The sequence below is a fragment of the Leptosomus discolor genome, chromosome 19 (assembly GCF_034619465.1).
Source record: "Leptosomus discolor isolate bLepDis1 chromosome 19, bLepDis1.hap2, whole genome shotgun sequence".
NCBI lineage: Eukaryota > Metazoa > Chordata > Aves > Leptosomiformes > Leptosomidae > Leptosomus > Leptosomus discolor.
The window spans coordinates 13,724,909-13,739,908 of NC_141409.1; the positions used below are offsets into that span (position 1 = coordinate 13,724,909).

The window sequence follows — 15,000 nt, forward strand, 5'->3', positions numbered from 1 at the left end:
ATAGTTCATAAGGAAAGATCTGAATTAACACACAGCTTAATTCTTGTTAGAATCAGTTAATCAACTTGTGGCTTTGCCATTCAAATGAATGATGCGTCTCACTCAGGGGCAAAATAAATGTTATATCCCCACACACACACTTCGTCATTCCTTTGTCTGTGGGCTGTCTGCAGGCTCGCGCGCGCTGGCCTGGATGCTGTGGATGTGGGAGCGTTGCTTAATATTAAGATGAACACAATATGCCAGCCCCTCTGTCACCAGCTCCCGAGATACACGTTAGGGTGGCGTGTGAGACACCTCCGTGGCTTCGTCATTGTCCTTATCTGCTGAATTTCTTCCTCTTGTGCTCCAGGGCCTCTCACCAGCTCCTTCAGTCTCCAGTGCAGACATGAAACCTTGGGGAACGCTTGCTGTCCTTTGTCAGATTTATACGAGAAGGGTGGGGATTTTGAATATTAATTCAAGTCTGGGTGGATAGCGTCATTTTGGACAAGGCCGTTTAATCTTTGGCCTGTTTGTAGAAGTAAATGGTGCAGAAATAGCAGCAATTGCACCAAATTGTTCTGCTGCAGGTTTTGGCCTGGCATCTCGCAGCGTCGGGGGAGCGGAGTGGGACTGCTGCTGTGACACTGGGAGGGTGGAGGAGTTGGGTAGCAGAAATGCAGCCGGGGAAAACCAGCTGGAATAGAGCACAGGAAACACGGACTGAGAAAGGCTCCAGAAGCAAAAAGAAGAAACAACAGTAGAAATCATTCATGAGCGGGGAGCAGGAGCTGGAGTGGGTTAAAGCCAGAACGTTGTTGAACATACTGACACCAGAGCAGTGGAGGAATGAGATAAACAGGAGAAAGGGCTCACCAAACCAAAGCGGGACGGAGCGGTCCCGATGCAGCCGTGCTGGCTCCGCTGCAGCGGGGCTGGCTGCAGGGCTCCCTCGGCTGGGGACCAGCACCCTCCTGCTGCGGGGACCCCCCAGTGCAGCATTGCCCTCCCTGGCCATGTGCTCGGGCAGCAGCACGGGTGGCTGGAGCCACAGCAGGACTGTCCCCAACACGCGTGGGCTGGCCCAGGGATGTGCCGGGACGATGTGTGGCATCGTCAAACCGAGCTCATCTGTGGACCTCTGAGCAGGCAACAGAAATAATTTAAAGAGATGATGAGACATTTTTATTATTCCCATGAAATTACATGGAATTATAGTTTTAAATGAAGGTGGCAGGTTTAAAATGTGTATTTTAGAGCAAAATTAGTGCTGTGCTTTCATGAGTCTGGAAGGTTGGCCAGTCAGGGGGTCATCTCCTGCTGCACGTGGGGTTCAGGGCACCAAGGGTGAAATCTGTCTGTATGGGAGTGGCCGCTGGTGCTCAGCGTTGCTGGTGCTCAGCCGCGTGCGTGGCGGCTGCGGATGGTGCTGCCACGTCTGGCGCAGCCCCTTCGGAGCCCGCACCCGTGTGAACTCGCTGGGTGCCAACAGCAGAGCCCCGGGACCTGCTCTATCCAGAGCACGAGTACCTGCTCTGAAACAGCTTTAAAGAGGTTGGTTGGGCTGGGATGTGCACGGTTGTGTTACATCTCTAATGGAAATGTTGATTCAAGAAGCCACGGCTATAGTGATTCTTGTACTACTGTAATTATTTTTAAACTTTCTTTTCGGTGCTGTTGATAGCAGCTTGGCACCGTGCCTGCATGACCTGATTAAACTTACAAATTGTCAGCCTTGATCTATAGGACGCAGGAGAGATTGCTGACCGAGCATCGCTTTGGAAATTCTTGATTTAAAACAAAAAATTAGATTTCAAAAGTTGTTCCCAACAATACTATGCAAGAGCACTGGCCATTTTAAACACAGAGTGTGCTGACGTCGTGATAGCAACCAAATCCCTGCGTGGCAAGGGGAAGTTTGATTCCTTCTTGTCTCTCCTCCGTGGAGCGATGTGCTGCCCTGAGCCAGGGGCCGCTGGAGCTCCGCACCCCGCTCCCACAGCGGCCGTTCCCGAGGAGATGCTCCCAGTTCCGTCTCCATCGTTTCCCTCCTCCGATGTGAAATCTCAGCTCCACCTGTGTGGAGCCAGAGACCATGGGCACACATGGAAACAGCTGTGCCCAAGGGATTTGTGCCGGTGTGAGCCGTGGCTCCTCCCTGCTTTTTGCCTGAAATCTCCCGTAGTTGAGGAGCGAGCGGCCGCGTTTTCCCCAGGCAATTTAAACCCATGCTGGGACCTCATAGGAGGGGTGGAATCCAGTGGTGCAAGTCTCCGTAAGAGTAACGTGGTGCTTAGATCCATTTGGAGGGAAGTGAGAAGCAAATCAATTATTTCCAAATAAATAATGCACTTGCCTTTACCACATGGTCTTGCATCGAAGTGATATAATGCACAGGATAATGCCAGCCCTGCGTAGATCTAGCTGTGTCTTCGAAAACTGGCGGAAGGCGTGTGTCTGTACTCATGCAAATACTCCTTTAACACTTACAATGAAGTGTTTAAAAATCTGCAGGTCCTTTAAAAGCCTCATGAAGGTGTTCCTGCTCTGTGTCAGAACCGAGAGGGTCCCGCAGCACTGCCGTCACCCCACGGCACCTGCCTGGGCTGCGGTTCATGGGGCCTGCCCCAGAGGAGGGTGCCCGTTCGGGTACCACGGCAGGGATGGAGGAAGGGCCATGGGCAGCTCCGGTCCCCGTGGCCCCGCGGGGCAGGAGGGCTCCTCGCAGGCGTGCAGCGAGCGGGCAGCGGCCGGGCAGATGCAAGAAATACTGACTGTGTTTTCTCTTGTTCTCTCTTTTCTGCCCAAGGTTTGAGCATCCGAGGAGCCCAGGAGGAAGACCCTCCCGATCCCCAGCTAATGAGACTAGACAATATGCTTCTGGCAGAAGGAGTCTCAGGTCCGGAGAAAGGTGGGGGATCGGCGGCAGCAGCTGCAGCCGCAGCAGCCTCTGGAGGGTCTTCAGATAACTCTATTGAACACTCAGATTACAGAGCCAAATTGACCCAGATCAGACAAATCTATCACACAGAGCTGGAGAAATATGAACAGGTCAGACATCAGCCTCTCAGTTGTACGTGTACCTGCCGCTGCTCTCCTCCGCACCTCCGCTTGCCAGCGCCCGCCGCTGCCCAGCTCCGGACCACATCCCCTCCTCCCCTTCCCCACCCCTCTCCCCCGTAAAGAGCCGTGATGCTACGGGAGTCCATCGGGCTTCGAGGAGCCGCTCGCTGGACCCAGGACGCATGTCTTGCATGCCTGAGTGTTTTCTGTTGTCTGTAACCGCATAAAAGCAACACCCGAGCCCGTGTTTCTCCCCTTCGAGCCAGCCCAGAGAGGGACAGAGGAGGAGAGTTGTCTGTCACTCGGTGCCGCTTTCGTGCCCCACGATGAAGTGTTGCAGGGCTGGGTCTGGCAAGTCGGGGAGCGCAGGCAGGCGAGGGCCGTGCCGGCGATAGCCCACGGGCTCCCGGAGCAGGCGGCGGGAGGCTCTGGTGCCGGGCTCGGCCATGGCGGGTTGGCCGTGGCAGGCTGCAAGGGAGCAGGCAGCGAGGCGCCGGCACAGCGCCAGGCCCGGGCTCCGGGAGCTGCTGCTGCGGATAAGAAATACGGAAATCCCGGTTCAGGTGGACACCGGCACTCAGTGTCTGTTGGGAGTGGCGAGCGTGCTGCAGAGACCCGTGGGGTACGTTCACTGCTGGGGCCCAGTGACCTGCCACATTTGCCATGCTGGTGGCACCGGAAACCTTTGCCACGTGCTGCCGGGTGGTGCTGGGCCCAGGGTGGCTCCTGCCCGTGGGGTGGGGGGCTGCGCCGCCTCAGTTTCACTGTAATGCACGGGAGAGACCGCTCTGCCTCCTCTCTTTTCTGGTTTTGCAAGGAGCAGTGGCATCAAAGGCGCGGGGGGAGGGAAGAATGGCACGAGACCCCTGGCCCTCGCAAGCCTCACGCGATGTCTTCATTTTCCCCTCCCAGTGGTGTCCTAATAAAGCTTGTAAACCCTGAGCCTAATCAGCTCAGCCAGCCTCATCAGCTGGTGGTTTCCTGAGCTGAGCCAGGGAAGTCCTGCACTTGCCCCCAGCCCAGCACGGCAAAGCGTGGGGCTGTACAGACCAAAACCACAAAAGAGATGTGGAGGCAGCGATAAAACCGCTCGAAACTGTGAGGGCGAGGAGGAGAGCGTGCCGTGCTGCCCGGCTCCTTCCCCAGCCCCGTGCTGTGCCTCGGCGTGCTTCCCTCCCTGCCTCGCCGGCGTAAAGCGGCGCCTGGTGCCCCGGTAGCTCTTCATTTCAGAGTGTCCCTTTTCTTGCGTGAAGACCCTCTGAACGGTCTCTGGCTACTTTGCTTTGCTTTTTTATGCCACCAGAAACACAGGCATGGTCTGTGTCAGGCCATGCCAACAAGCTGACCGGTGCCTGCCGAGCGTCAGCAGTGGACAGAGTGCTGGGAGTGGGTGTGGGGCACTGGTGGAGCATGGAGGAAGAGTGGGGGGACGGCGCCCACCGGCACAGCCCATGCAGCATCCTGCTGCAGGCACCGGTGGGACCGTGGCCTGGGTGGCGTGAGGCCGGCGTGGTTCAGGAGCCGGTGGCACAGCATGGTTGAGGTGCCAGTGGCACGGTGTGGTTCGAGTGCCGGCGGCACAGCGCGGCTCAGGTGCCAGCGGCGCTGCCTTCTCTGTGCCGCCTCTTTCACTGCGGTGTTCAAGTGGTGAACAAATAACTGACGGGGGGTCTTTTCTCCCTCTGACAAACCCCCTTACCGCACCCTCCGAGGACCCCAGGTGTCCCGCGAGACCCGGGGGCTCCCCTTGCGGCGCAGGGCCCCGGCGTGCAGCCTGCAGCGCTGGGGTGGGGGTGGCCGTCGGGTTAACCAGCACCGTCCAGCCCGAGCGTGTCCTACAAAACCGCAGGGACACAGGCTGGGGCTAGATCAGGGGCCAAAGCCGCTGCAGGTCGGCGCTTGCCGCCGTTTCCTGGCAAGAGTCCTTTGCCTCTAATAAGTTTAATGATGTGGGGGAGCAGCAGCGTTTTTAGCCCTGTAGCTCCATTTACAAAGGTTTCGGCTGAAATGTCACAGCCATCCGTCCACACCACGGGAAACTTTGGAGGATGCTCAAGTGCTGCTAGGAGAGGGAGAGAGAGGTGGAGCTGATCTGAAACATGTACGCTTCCCTGTCGATCCTGACACCCAGCCACGTCTGCTCTACAGAAATATGATAATTTCCCCGGCCTCGCAGCAAACTGTCTCCTGCCGGTTTGTCTCAACGCAGCGCCCGTCTCCGCGGCCGAGAGGCAGCCAGGACTTTGCATCCCTGCCTCCAGCAGCCGCAGGTTCCTGAGAGGCGGGTGCCCTCCTGCAGCCGGGGAGCAGCTCAGCCCCCGCGCAGGGGCACCTGCCCGCGCCAGGGAGCAGCTCCTGCCGTCCCTCTCCCGGCGCAGGCGCTGCTGCGGTTCCAGCCGGCAGCGGGAACCAGAGCGGCTTCCTGGAGACGCTTTCCAGGCAGAGTTTGATCCTGATATTTGTTGCCAGTTAGGGGAATGCACTCGGAACAAAAAAAAAAAAAAGAAAGAAAGAGAAATGGAAAGTGTGTCACGCCATCACACAGCTCTCCCCTCGCCGTGCGCCGGGAGAAATGGCCGTACACAGGCAGCTCCTTCCATAATTTACAGCTACTATAATAGAGATGACATATTGAAAGCTATCTTCTATAATTACACTGAAATACATTTTTTGCTGTAGGCAAAAGTACTGTAAGGGTCCCAAGCCTCCCGGAGCAGCTGGGAACCTGCCTCCTGAGTTCACAGATGTCTTCTGAATTCACCCCAAATTGGGGTGAAATGTGGCTGCTCGGAGGACGCCACCAGCCCCACGGAGAGCTGGCTGGCACCGTGCCCCTGAAGACTGTTTTGGGCCATTTCCTCTCTTTTTCTTGTGCTTGTCTGAGGAGTCTTGATGAAGCATTAAGGCTAGCAGGAGCATCCCCGCTCCTACAAGGTTTCTGAGCAGGTTAACAAGGCCATCACTTATAACCTGACATTATTAATAATGTCTCGGGCACGAAGCAGAGGCCTGAAAAATAGTACTGAAAAAGGGATCGAGTAGCTCGGACGCTATAAATAAACAAGAGAAAACAAGACAAAGCATCAGAGTCTTCTGAGCTTACTTCCACGCTGCTGCACTGAAGTAGCTCTGCAGATGGGAGGTGCTAGTGAAGATAAATTAAAACCAGGCTCTCTAAGTAGCTGTAGCCAAACGGAATCTCATCAGGCAATTCAAGTAAATTCAGGGAAAGATTTTTGCTTCTTGAAAGCAAGAAGCTCACTTTAGCTTTGACACTATATTTGTGAAAAAATATTTCTCATAGAAAAGGCGTATCTGAAAATACTTTTAATGCAAGTTGCCATTTTGATTGTACTTTAAAATTGAATTCCCTGGATCTGCAAACAAGGGGGCATGTAGCAAGCTGTGTGCCTGAAATTTTCTTTCAGTGTCGAGTACTTGGACTCGGCTGTACCTTTGGGACGGTCAGAGCCGCTCTCTTGTCTCGGGGAGGGAGTTGCTGCACTTGGTGCCTACGTGACCTTCCCTGTGCGCGTCATTGACCGGGTGAGGCAAAGCCGGGGCCTTTGCCGTCAGTCGGATGGCTGAACCCCAGCTTTTGCGGGCTGAGGCTGCCCGGGCAGCTCAGCAGACGACACACGGAAGGATGCGGTCCCGGTGCGGCGAGGCCAGGGGGGAGCAGGCCCCGGCACCCGGCTGCCTCCTGCTCCCCTGGGGGCCCGGAGCCCGCTCCTGCACCGGCCAGGCGAGCTGCTGTGCGGGGTCTGCGTTCCCCTGGGCCAAAGCTTTGGGATGGGAGGAGGAGAAACAGGTCACTCGGGAGAACTCCTGCTCTCCCTGGGCGAGGGGAGGGTCGCCAGGGGGGCTCGGGGCAGCGTTCCCATCCCTTCGGTGCGGCGAGAGGGGAACGAGCTTTGCTGCCTGAAACGTCAAAACAGAAAGGAAGGAAATGGGAAGCGAGGATGAGGTGTGTGGAGGCCTTAACGTGGAGCCCAGAAGGTCTTGAGTCAGGCAGGGAGCAGCAGCCGGTGGCAGGAGCCGTCGCGGCCGCGCTGGCGTGGCGCGGGGGTGAGTTGGCACGGCCTCTGCGGCACCGTGACCTCGGCGCGCTCGGCGGTGGCAGGCGAAGGGCGTCTGCACTAAGGCTCACCGAGCCTCGCCAGAGCGCTGCCTCCACACGGGTGCTGCAAGGATGTAAATTAGCCTGTAATTTACTTTCAGTAGTGTAAAGAAAAAAAAAATCACTTTGCCTGAAGTGTATGCATCTTTCTTAAGGGTGTACCCAGATTTTAATTATCTAAATGTAAATACTTAACGAATTTTACTTAGAGTAATGAGCTAAAGTGCACACTACATAAATGAGATGTTCTAATTAATCATGTATGAACTACTGGTTTAAAGAAAAGCTATGTGAATTCTGCGAATGTTGGGCTATTGCCAAATTGCTAATCAGCATTTGCATTCATAGATGGCTTCACTTAATAAGTTGTGAGACGTTCAGCAAATGTTATAGGAAATTATGAGTTTTTAGATGCATAAACTTTTCACTTTTAACACTTTGCCTTGCACAATCTCTTGAAATGCAGGAGAATCCTTGAAAATGTAGTTGTCACACAAATTGCGTAGATATTTTTCACCCTGGATTTAGAGGAAAACGGGAGTTGGAGTCAAACCGATACGTAAGGAACGGGGTCTGGACGAGATACTTGAGTGTTTCCTCCACATGGTTTACTGGCCGCGGAGCATTGTGCTTGTTGCCTGTTACGTCAGCCGCACGAGGGTGAAATCCCGTGGCCGTATTTGGCCGTGACGGTGGCCCGGTGGTGCGTTCCGATGGCTGGCCCCGCGCACAGGCCTCCCGCAGGCGCCTGGGCCTTGCACGCGTCCACCTTCGTCCGAGAAGGGTCCGGGGAGCAGGGAGCAGTCTGCCTTGCCTCGTGTGCGCAGACCCCATGGAGGCCAGCGTGGTGCCCGGCCCCTCTCCTCTTCCCAGGGCTCAAAACGTGCTGGAATACCAGGCTGGCCCCCGGGGAAGGGATTAGCCCCGTGGGCACCATGCAGCTCTGCCTGGCAGACAGCAGTCCCGGGGTTTGTTTTTGAAAGAGATAAGGGAGACATAAATCAGCAGAGCTCGTGGCAGCTTCCAGCCTGCATGGGGGAAGCCGGGATGCCAGCGTGACAGCCGCTGGCTCCTGCCGAGGCTCGGATCAGGCGGTGCCTGTTGACGATGCAGCCTGGAGAAGTTTCTGTCATTGTGTCCGCTCACCTGCCTAGTCTGGGACTGATAATTGATAGCTCCTCGTGCCTCCCCTCCTTCCGCGCCTCGGCAGCGCGGCACAGGCCAGGCTCGGGCATGGTTTCGCTGAAGCCCACCCTTTAGGGGACACACCCGGCGCCTCAGGAGGGTCCGGAGCTTCTCGCCTGCTGCGGCATGTTCACCCTGCCTGGGGCTGGGCGGGCTGCAGGGCAGGCAGCCCTTCCCTGGCTTTGCTCTCTGGGCTGCTGAGCGTGTGCTGGTCCCCGCTCACATCCCCCTGCTGCCCGCAGCCATCAATCTCGCCGCCCTCGACCTCTCCTCTCCGCCGCAGTCTGGCTGGGGACATGGGGTCGCTGAAAGGGATGAGCATGGAGGGAGTTGTGCCGCGGCTGCTTGGCTCCCGTGGCTGCCGCAGGACGGTCCCGCATCTCAGGGACAGGGCGATTGTGCTCTGCCCCTGTGGCCGCGTGTGTGCGGTGGGGATGGGGCTGCACGAGGGTCCCCCAGCCCCCTGCGGCGCTGCCTTCCCCCCAACAGCCAGGCCCGAGCTTGTGTCCTTGTGGGACGGCACAAAACAATTTCTAAGCGTCTCCTTCCTTCGCAGGCATGTAATGAATTTACCACACATGTGATGAACCTTCTCAGAGAACAGAGCCGGACACGTCCCATTTCTCCCAAGGAGATTGAAAGGATGGTGGGCATCATTCATCGAAAATTCAGCTCCATCCAGATGCAACTCAAACAAAGTACTTGTGAAGCAGTAATGATTTTAAGATCAAGGTTCCTCGATGCCAGGTAAGGCAGAGGCGGGTGTCCCTGGCTCTTTCGGGGGGGGGTGGGGGTGGGGGGGGTGGGAAGGGGCAATTGCTGGGCAGCCCAGGGAGAGCCTCGCCCTGCAGAGGCAGGGACCCCACTGGGAGAGGCTGTTCTGCCCCAGCGAAAGCCCAGGGCCCTCGTCCTTCACACAGCAGCTGCTGTGAAAGGGGGGGTTCCTGCGCAGAGCTTTCATAAACAGCGATGTCTTTTCTGCATGTTGCAGTGCAAAGACTGGCCTTGTTTACCCGATGCTTGCTTGTTTACCGTGCTCCTACGGGAGTCACGTAGGATTTGCACAAAGGGCTGCTTTGTCACCCCAGCAGTTATTTAAATGGCTGCCGGTACCGATGTCTCGCAGCATAAGGCCAGCCTTGCAAAACACTGACCCCGTAATGGAAGAGCCAAGTTCTCTGGGAGGGACGTGCCCACGGGCTGCGGCTGATGCTGGGTTAGCAGCTGCGCGCGCCCGAGGTCAGACGGGCGACGATGCTCCCGAAAGCCAGATCTGCTGGCCCGTCTCCCAACAAGCTGTCATCTGACCGGGGTGCGGGAGAAGGCAGCACCTCCCGAACTGCTCCCAGCCAGCACGCGCATCCCTTGGACACCCGCGTCGCTGCCGGAGCTCAGAGCCCGTCCCCGCAGCCCACCAGCCTCCAGAGCGGGCTGCTCGTTCTGCAGGCAGACGGGGATTAGGAGGGGGTTTATAGGCATGGCCAGATTTACTTGGAAGCCCTGATGAGGTGGGATATGGATTCCCAGCCTTTTGCAGGGTTCCCCTCTGCAGAGCAGGACCCTGGCAGCTGGCAGAGCCCGGCAGAGCAGGAGCTGGGCCTGGCAGAGCAGGGAGGAGCAGCAGGCACCACGCAGAGCCTCCCTTCAGCAGCTAGCTCGTGCTTCACACCTGAAAGCTGTGAGGAGCTAAACAAGAGCAAAATAATTTTATTAACAAGGAGGTCACTGGCAGGTGTGGCAAATTAGGGTAATTACAAACAGTTGGAGGAAATGTCTGTGGAGAGCTCCAGTAACTGCAAAAGGTAAAGCTTGCAGATGCACATTTTAAAGTGATTTCTTTAAAAAGGAGGAAGGTAAATAAGGCAAAATGAGCGGAAGCACAGTAATGAGATAAACACAGCTCTAGGGAGGGAGTCTGCCTGCTCCAGGATACGGTGTAGTTAGCGGCATCGTGATACTGCTGGAAGAGCGCGCTGGGGATTGCGTTCGGCTGCCTGCTGGCCTCGGGCGCAGGCAGTTTGATTGCAACCAGCCTGAGGGGAAGGGAGCTCTGAAGGAGATGTTTAACCGGTGCTTCCGAGAGGGTGTTCTGGGGAGAAGGGGAGCAGCCGATGTCGGCTCGGAGGGAAGGCGCGGCGGCCGTGCAGGTGCCACTTCCATAACCTGTGTGGCGAGAGCGTGGCAGCAGGCTGCCTGCCTGATGTGCCGGCGGGGCTGCGCTGCTCCCCGGCTGGTGCTGCCGAGCGCTGGGCTCCGGAGAGGCTTTGCTTTCCAGGCAGGCTGCGAGGCCGCACGCCTCGGTACCCGTCCCACGCGGCTTGCGGGAGCCCGGGCCCTGCTCGGCCCTCGGCAGGAGGGTGTACAGATGGGTCTTCCTCGCAAAGCCCCAAAAGCCACTTGCTCACAGAAGCCAATTAGCTCAGTGAGTGCTATGTCAGGACACGGCAGCGAGGCCGCCCCATCCTTTCCCGCTGCGCTCACCCCAGACACCCGTGCGGAAGCCCCGGCTGACCTGCCGCTGGAGGGAAGGAGGTTCGTTAAGCTGCTGCCGGCGCAGAGCGATGTAACAGCCGGAGGTTCAGGCTGGGCTGCACCCTGGGGTGCGGAGGGGCTGCAGGTGGGCTGCCCAGCTCGGTGCCCCGCCTCGCCCTTCGCCTCTTCGGGTGTTCTGCCGCAGCGCACGGATGTGGCCTGTGCACCCGCGGGGTGAAGCCCCAGGTGGAGGTGGGTGGTGTGAAGCCACAAACAGAGTCCAGACCCTTGCAGGGCTTGTAGGAACAGTTCCTTGTAGGATCGCTGGCGTTGCAGCCCAGGGCCCCCTCCGCACGGCGTCGGGGCAGAGCCCGGCCCCGCCGGGGCAGAGCTGTCGTGTTGCTGTGTGCCGCAGCGCGGGCATGTGAAACAAGGGGCACTTGCACCCCAGCTGACCCTGCCAGAGACCTGTTGGCATCTGGAAGAACAGCTGTGGTTTTCTTGTCTTGTTTCAGACGGAAAAGGCGTAACTTCAGTAAACAAGCCACAGAAATCTTGAACGAGTATTTTTACTCCCACCTCAGTAACCCCTACCCCAGTGAAGAAGCCAAAGAAGAGCTGGCAAAGAAATGCAGCATCACAGTATCGCAGGTAAGCGGCGGGTGGGAGCGGGTCCTGGCCCCCACCGCTCCACGCCCCCGGCACCGCGGCAGCCTCCCGGCTCCCCTTGCAGAGCTGCCCTCTCCCTCCGGGCCCTGGGAATCGCTTCCAACAGAGGCGTGCGGTGTGGAGCAGGTCCCTGCCCGGTGCAGGGAATTGCCTTGGCAGTGCCGCCAGGTTTGCCTTGTTGACCACAGCAAAGTTCAGCAGGGCGGCGGGACACGACTGAGCTCCCCAGGAAAGGCAGCGTGCCGGCGGGGGGCCGGGGTTGTGCTGGGGCGAAGAGAGCGTGTGTACCAAAGTGAAGGTGGAAATGCAAAGGCTGTAAGGTTAGCACCCGACGGCACGTCAGCTTTCTCTCTGCAGGGTCAGGAAGATCCTTGCTGAGCCTTACTGTCTGTTACGAATTCATTACGACTTACCGTTATTTCGGGGGAAGGCCAGTTTATTGACAAACATATAATCTATCTCTATAGATCAGAATTTCTTTGGTTGCTTGAAGTCGTTTTTCTAAGCCAGCCAGAAATCCAGCCTCTCGATATACTGAAGTGACATGAGTGGTTTCTCTGGAGCAAGAATGTATTGGGCAGATTTGCTCCTTTTATCACATAGAGCAGATGTTACTGTGGAGTTAATGCAAGAAAACCAGCATCTGCCTAATCAGCAGTGCGCACCGTCGTTGGCTACGGCTGCTTTCCGTATGGGCCAAAGCACATTTACGGCTCTGGGCTGGTGTCTCGCAGCGATACTCAGGCCGATGACACTGCTCCATCGAGCTTTCCTTCGCCAGATAGCTTAAAAAGCAAACCAGTGGTTTGCATTTCTCGTGGCCTGTACGTTTGATAGAAAACCAAATTATTCCCACTGCAAATCTGGCTCATGCAGCTCGGGAGGGCTGGGTGGCAGGGAAAGCTCACCAGTAGTTTCCAAGTTCTCCAGCCACCCCGTTGCCCATTGCGAGGGCGGGTGTGCCATCTCCTCCCAGCTCCATCCGCTCTGCTTATCAATATTTCAGGCCCTTTAGAGGAACAATGCCTGCGGCAAAGGTGTTAACTATTAATGACTGCAGGCTGCAGTATTGGCATTACTGGCAATGCAACCTTTAGCTTTATAATTAAGACCTGAGTTGAGATTTACTTTATAGGTCTCTCTTCTGTGCATGAAAAATTCAGGCACTTTATCGAAGACTTTCAAATGAAAAGCCACCCAGCTCCCCCAAACTTGATAGGACTTCATTGGCTTTGGAGGCCCCCTCAGTACAAGCCCTGGCAAGGCTGCCCCGTGACATGAGAGGCCCCCGAGCACGTGTGTGTGCCTCGCTCTCTCCTTGCTCGTTCCTCGGCACGCAGCACGCACCACGCTCCGAGCAGGGTGGGAAGTGTCTGCGCAGTGCCAGGGGAAGGTAAGGGATGCAGACAGGGACAGTTTCTCCCAGTCCATTTACGAGTGGCTTTGGTGGTGGGAAGGAATTTCTGGGGAGAAATTCCAGCACCAAACTTGTTCCCTCTCCTATTGCTCCTTCATCGCTGTTAGTATTGTGTGGGTGACTGCAGCCCTGGCGCGTACAGGGGCAGCCGTGGTGGCCGCTGGGCAGCTCTTCTGTGCCCACAGGTGTCCCTGCGGCTTCCGTGGATCCCTGGAACCAGCCAAACAGCCCCAGAGCACTCAAGTACCTGGGGACCTTGGTCTGAAACCCTGTGCCTTGTTGCTGGTTTCAGTCCTCTTGGCACGAGATGGTTTGTAGCAATTCCTCCAGTGAGTGGTGTCCAAAAATCCTGCCACGTGAGCCGAGGCTGCCATTAGGAGAGGCAACACCATCAACACCAGCTTGGAGATGCCAAAAGTTCTTCAGCTTTGCTGGCAAAATGTAATTGGGGCGATTACGTGGTAAAGAGCACAGCAGACCTGCTGAAGAGGTGTTTTCTGTCCACCCAGCGGATGGTGAATTGTCCTGGCAGAGAAGGAGCTGGGGATCCCGCAGAGCGGACAGATGAAAAGCTAGATCTAGATAAGGCTGAAGTGACTGAAGGAAATGAGATGGAATGTTTCAGAAGCCATAACTGATTGCTTCTAGTGCTAATAGATCCGATTTCTTTCCTAATTGGTTGTTTGATAAGATTTAATGTATATGTTGTAGAATGAAATAAAAGGCAGGCAGATGGTCCAAAAATGTAGCAGCAGCAGTGAGGCTGTGACATGAATATAGGTTTGTCTCTTTAATATTTGATACAGGCATGAATTAGTTGTTTCTTGAATCCATTAGGAAGTCTGAGCGAGCGATGGGAGTAGCTGCATTGCGTCCTCTGTAGCACCGCGTACGGCGTCCTGAGCTTTCCAGGGCGGCGTTTTCCAGCCCGGAGCGAGGGCAGCGCTGGCCACGCAGCCTGGGCCCTCGCTGCCAGAGATGCGGGTCTGGGGCCACGGCCGGAGCTTCGCTCTGGGAAGATGCTCTAAAGGGCTCGGAAAAGCTCCGGGTGGTGGGGAAGCCTGAACGCAGGGCCATGCATCATCTGATGGGAGAGGAGCTTGTATGTGAGAGAGGGAGTGCCTGCGATCAGCTGGGTGCTTAAGTTCCTGATAGATCTGCTGTCACAGCTAGAAAATGGGAATTCCGTGGATATCCTGATCTTTGGTTTTCAACGGCACTTCCAAAGGCCGCGTGGTGGGACTGCGGGGTTAGCTGGTACTTACTAGGTCAAACTGGGCTGGAGTTGCCTTTGCTCTGAAAAATCTCTGTATTTGTGAGGCCATCTAGCAGAAAAGCTCGGAGCAAGCACTGTAAAATAGCCCTGTGCACGCTGCTCTGGTGGTTGGCAGCAGAAGTCAGGGGATGCAGTCCAGAAATCAGGGGTGGATTGAGCAGTCATTTAAAATACTGGCAGGAGTAGCATCGCATGGGATAAGCAGTGGCATCCAAGCGAGTGACTGAGCTACACCTTGCTCAGGGCTTTTATGAAAAATCTCTGAGCACGCGTGTTTCCAGCCTCGGCCAGCAGTCCCTCAGACGTTGCCGTGCCTGGCACGGTGCCCTATTCACCTCCCGTGCTGCAAACGCCCCGGAGGTGCAAAGAGCTGGAAAATGGAGAAAAAAAAATGTTAACGGATGGCTTTCCAAACTGCTGGAGGTTTGTGGCTCGTGTTTGATGAAGAGGCTTTGTCCTTTTTCTGGCTGAGCCGAGCTTCCCCTGTAGCCTCTCCTAACGATGATCCAAGGTGTTTCTTTCTTGTCCTGTCGGTGCCTTGTAAATGCTGGGGGCAGATTCATGGCAGAACATTTTCTCCCTCGAACACTTAATTAGTGAGTGTTTTGGGTCATCCTCCCCTCCAGATTAAGCAGCTCAGTGGAAATCTTGCTGCCATAGCACTTTACCGAGCTGTGAAGAAAATTGTCTCTCGGAATCATGTAGTTGCAGATGGGAGATAGATGGTTTCAGTTTTGATATCGGTGTTTAAAATAATATGTAGAGAAGGTTTTTCAAGAAAAGCGTAAAGACAAACTATTTATGAAGATGAACACC

The 15,000-nt window shown here is 56.1% G+C and overlaps 1 protein-coding gene across 5 annotated transcripts in view; it reads left to right on the top strand.

The window, feature by feature from the left end:
* Positions 1-15,000, top strand: part of PBX3 (PBX homeobox 3) — a 112,147-nt gene that overhangs the window by 88,459 nt on the left and 8,688 nt on the right. For all 5 annotated transcript variants that reach the window (XM_086475586.1, XM_086475589.1, XM_086475588.1 and 2 more), the window contains exons 3-5: positions 2,792-3,033; positions 8,907-9,097; positions 11,338-11,473. In XM_086475586.1, the coding sequence (XP_086331712.1) occupies positions 2,792-3,033; positions 8,907-9,097; positions 11,338-11,473 (569 nt within the window). The remainder of the gene's footprint in view (positions 1-2,791; positions 3,034-8,906; positions 9,098-11,337; positions 11,474-15,000) is intronic.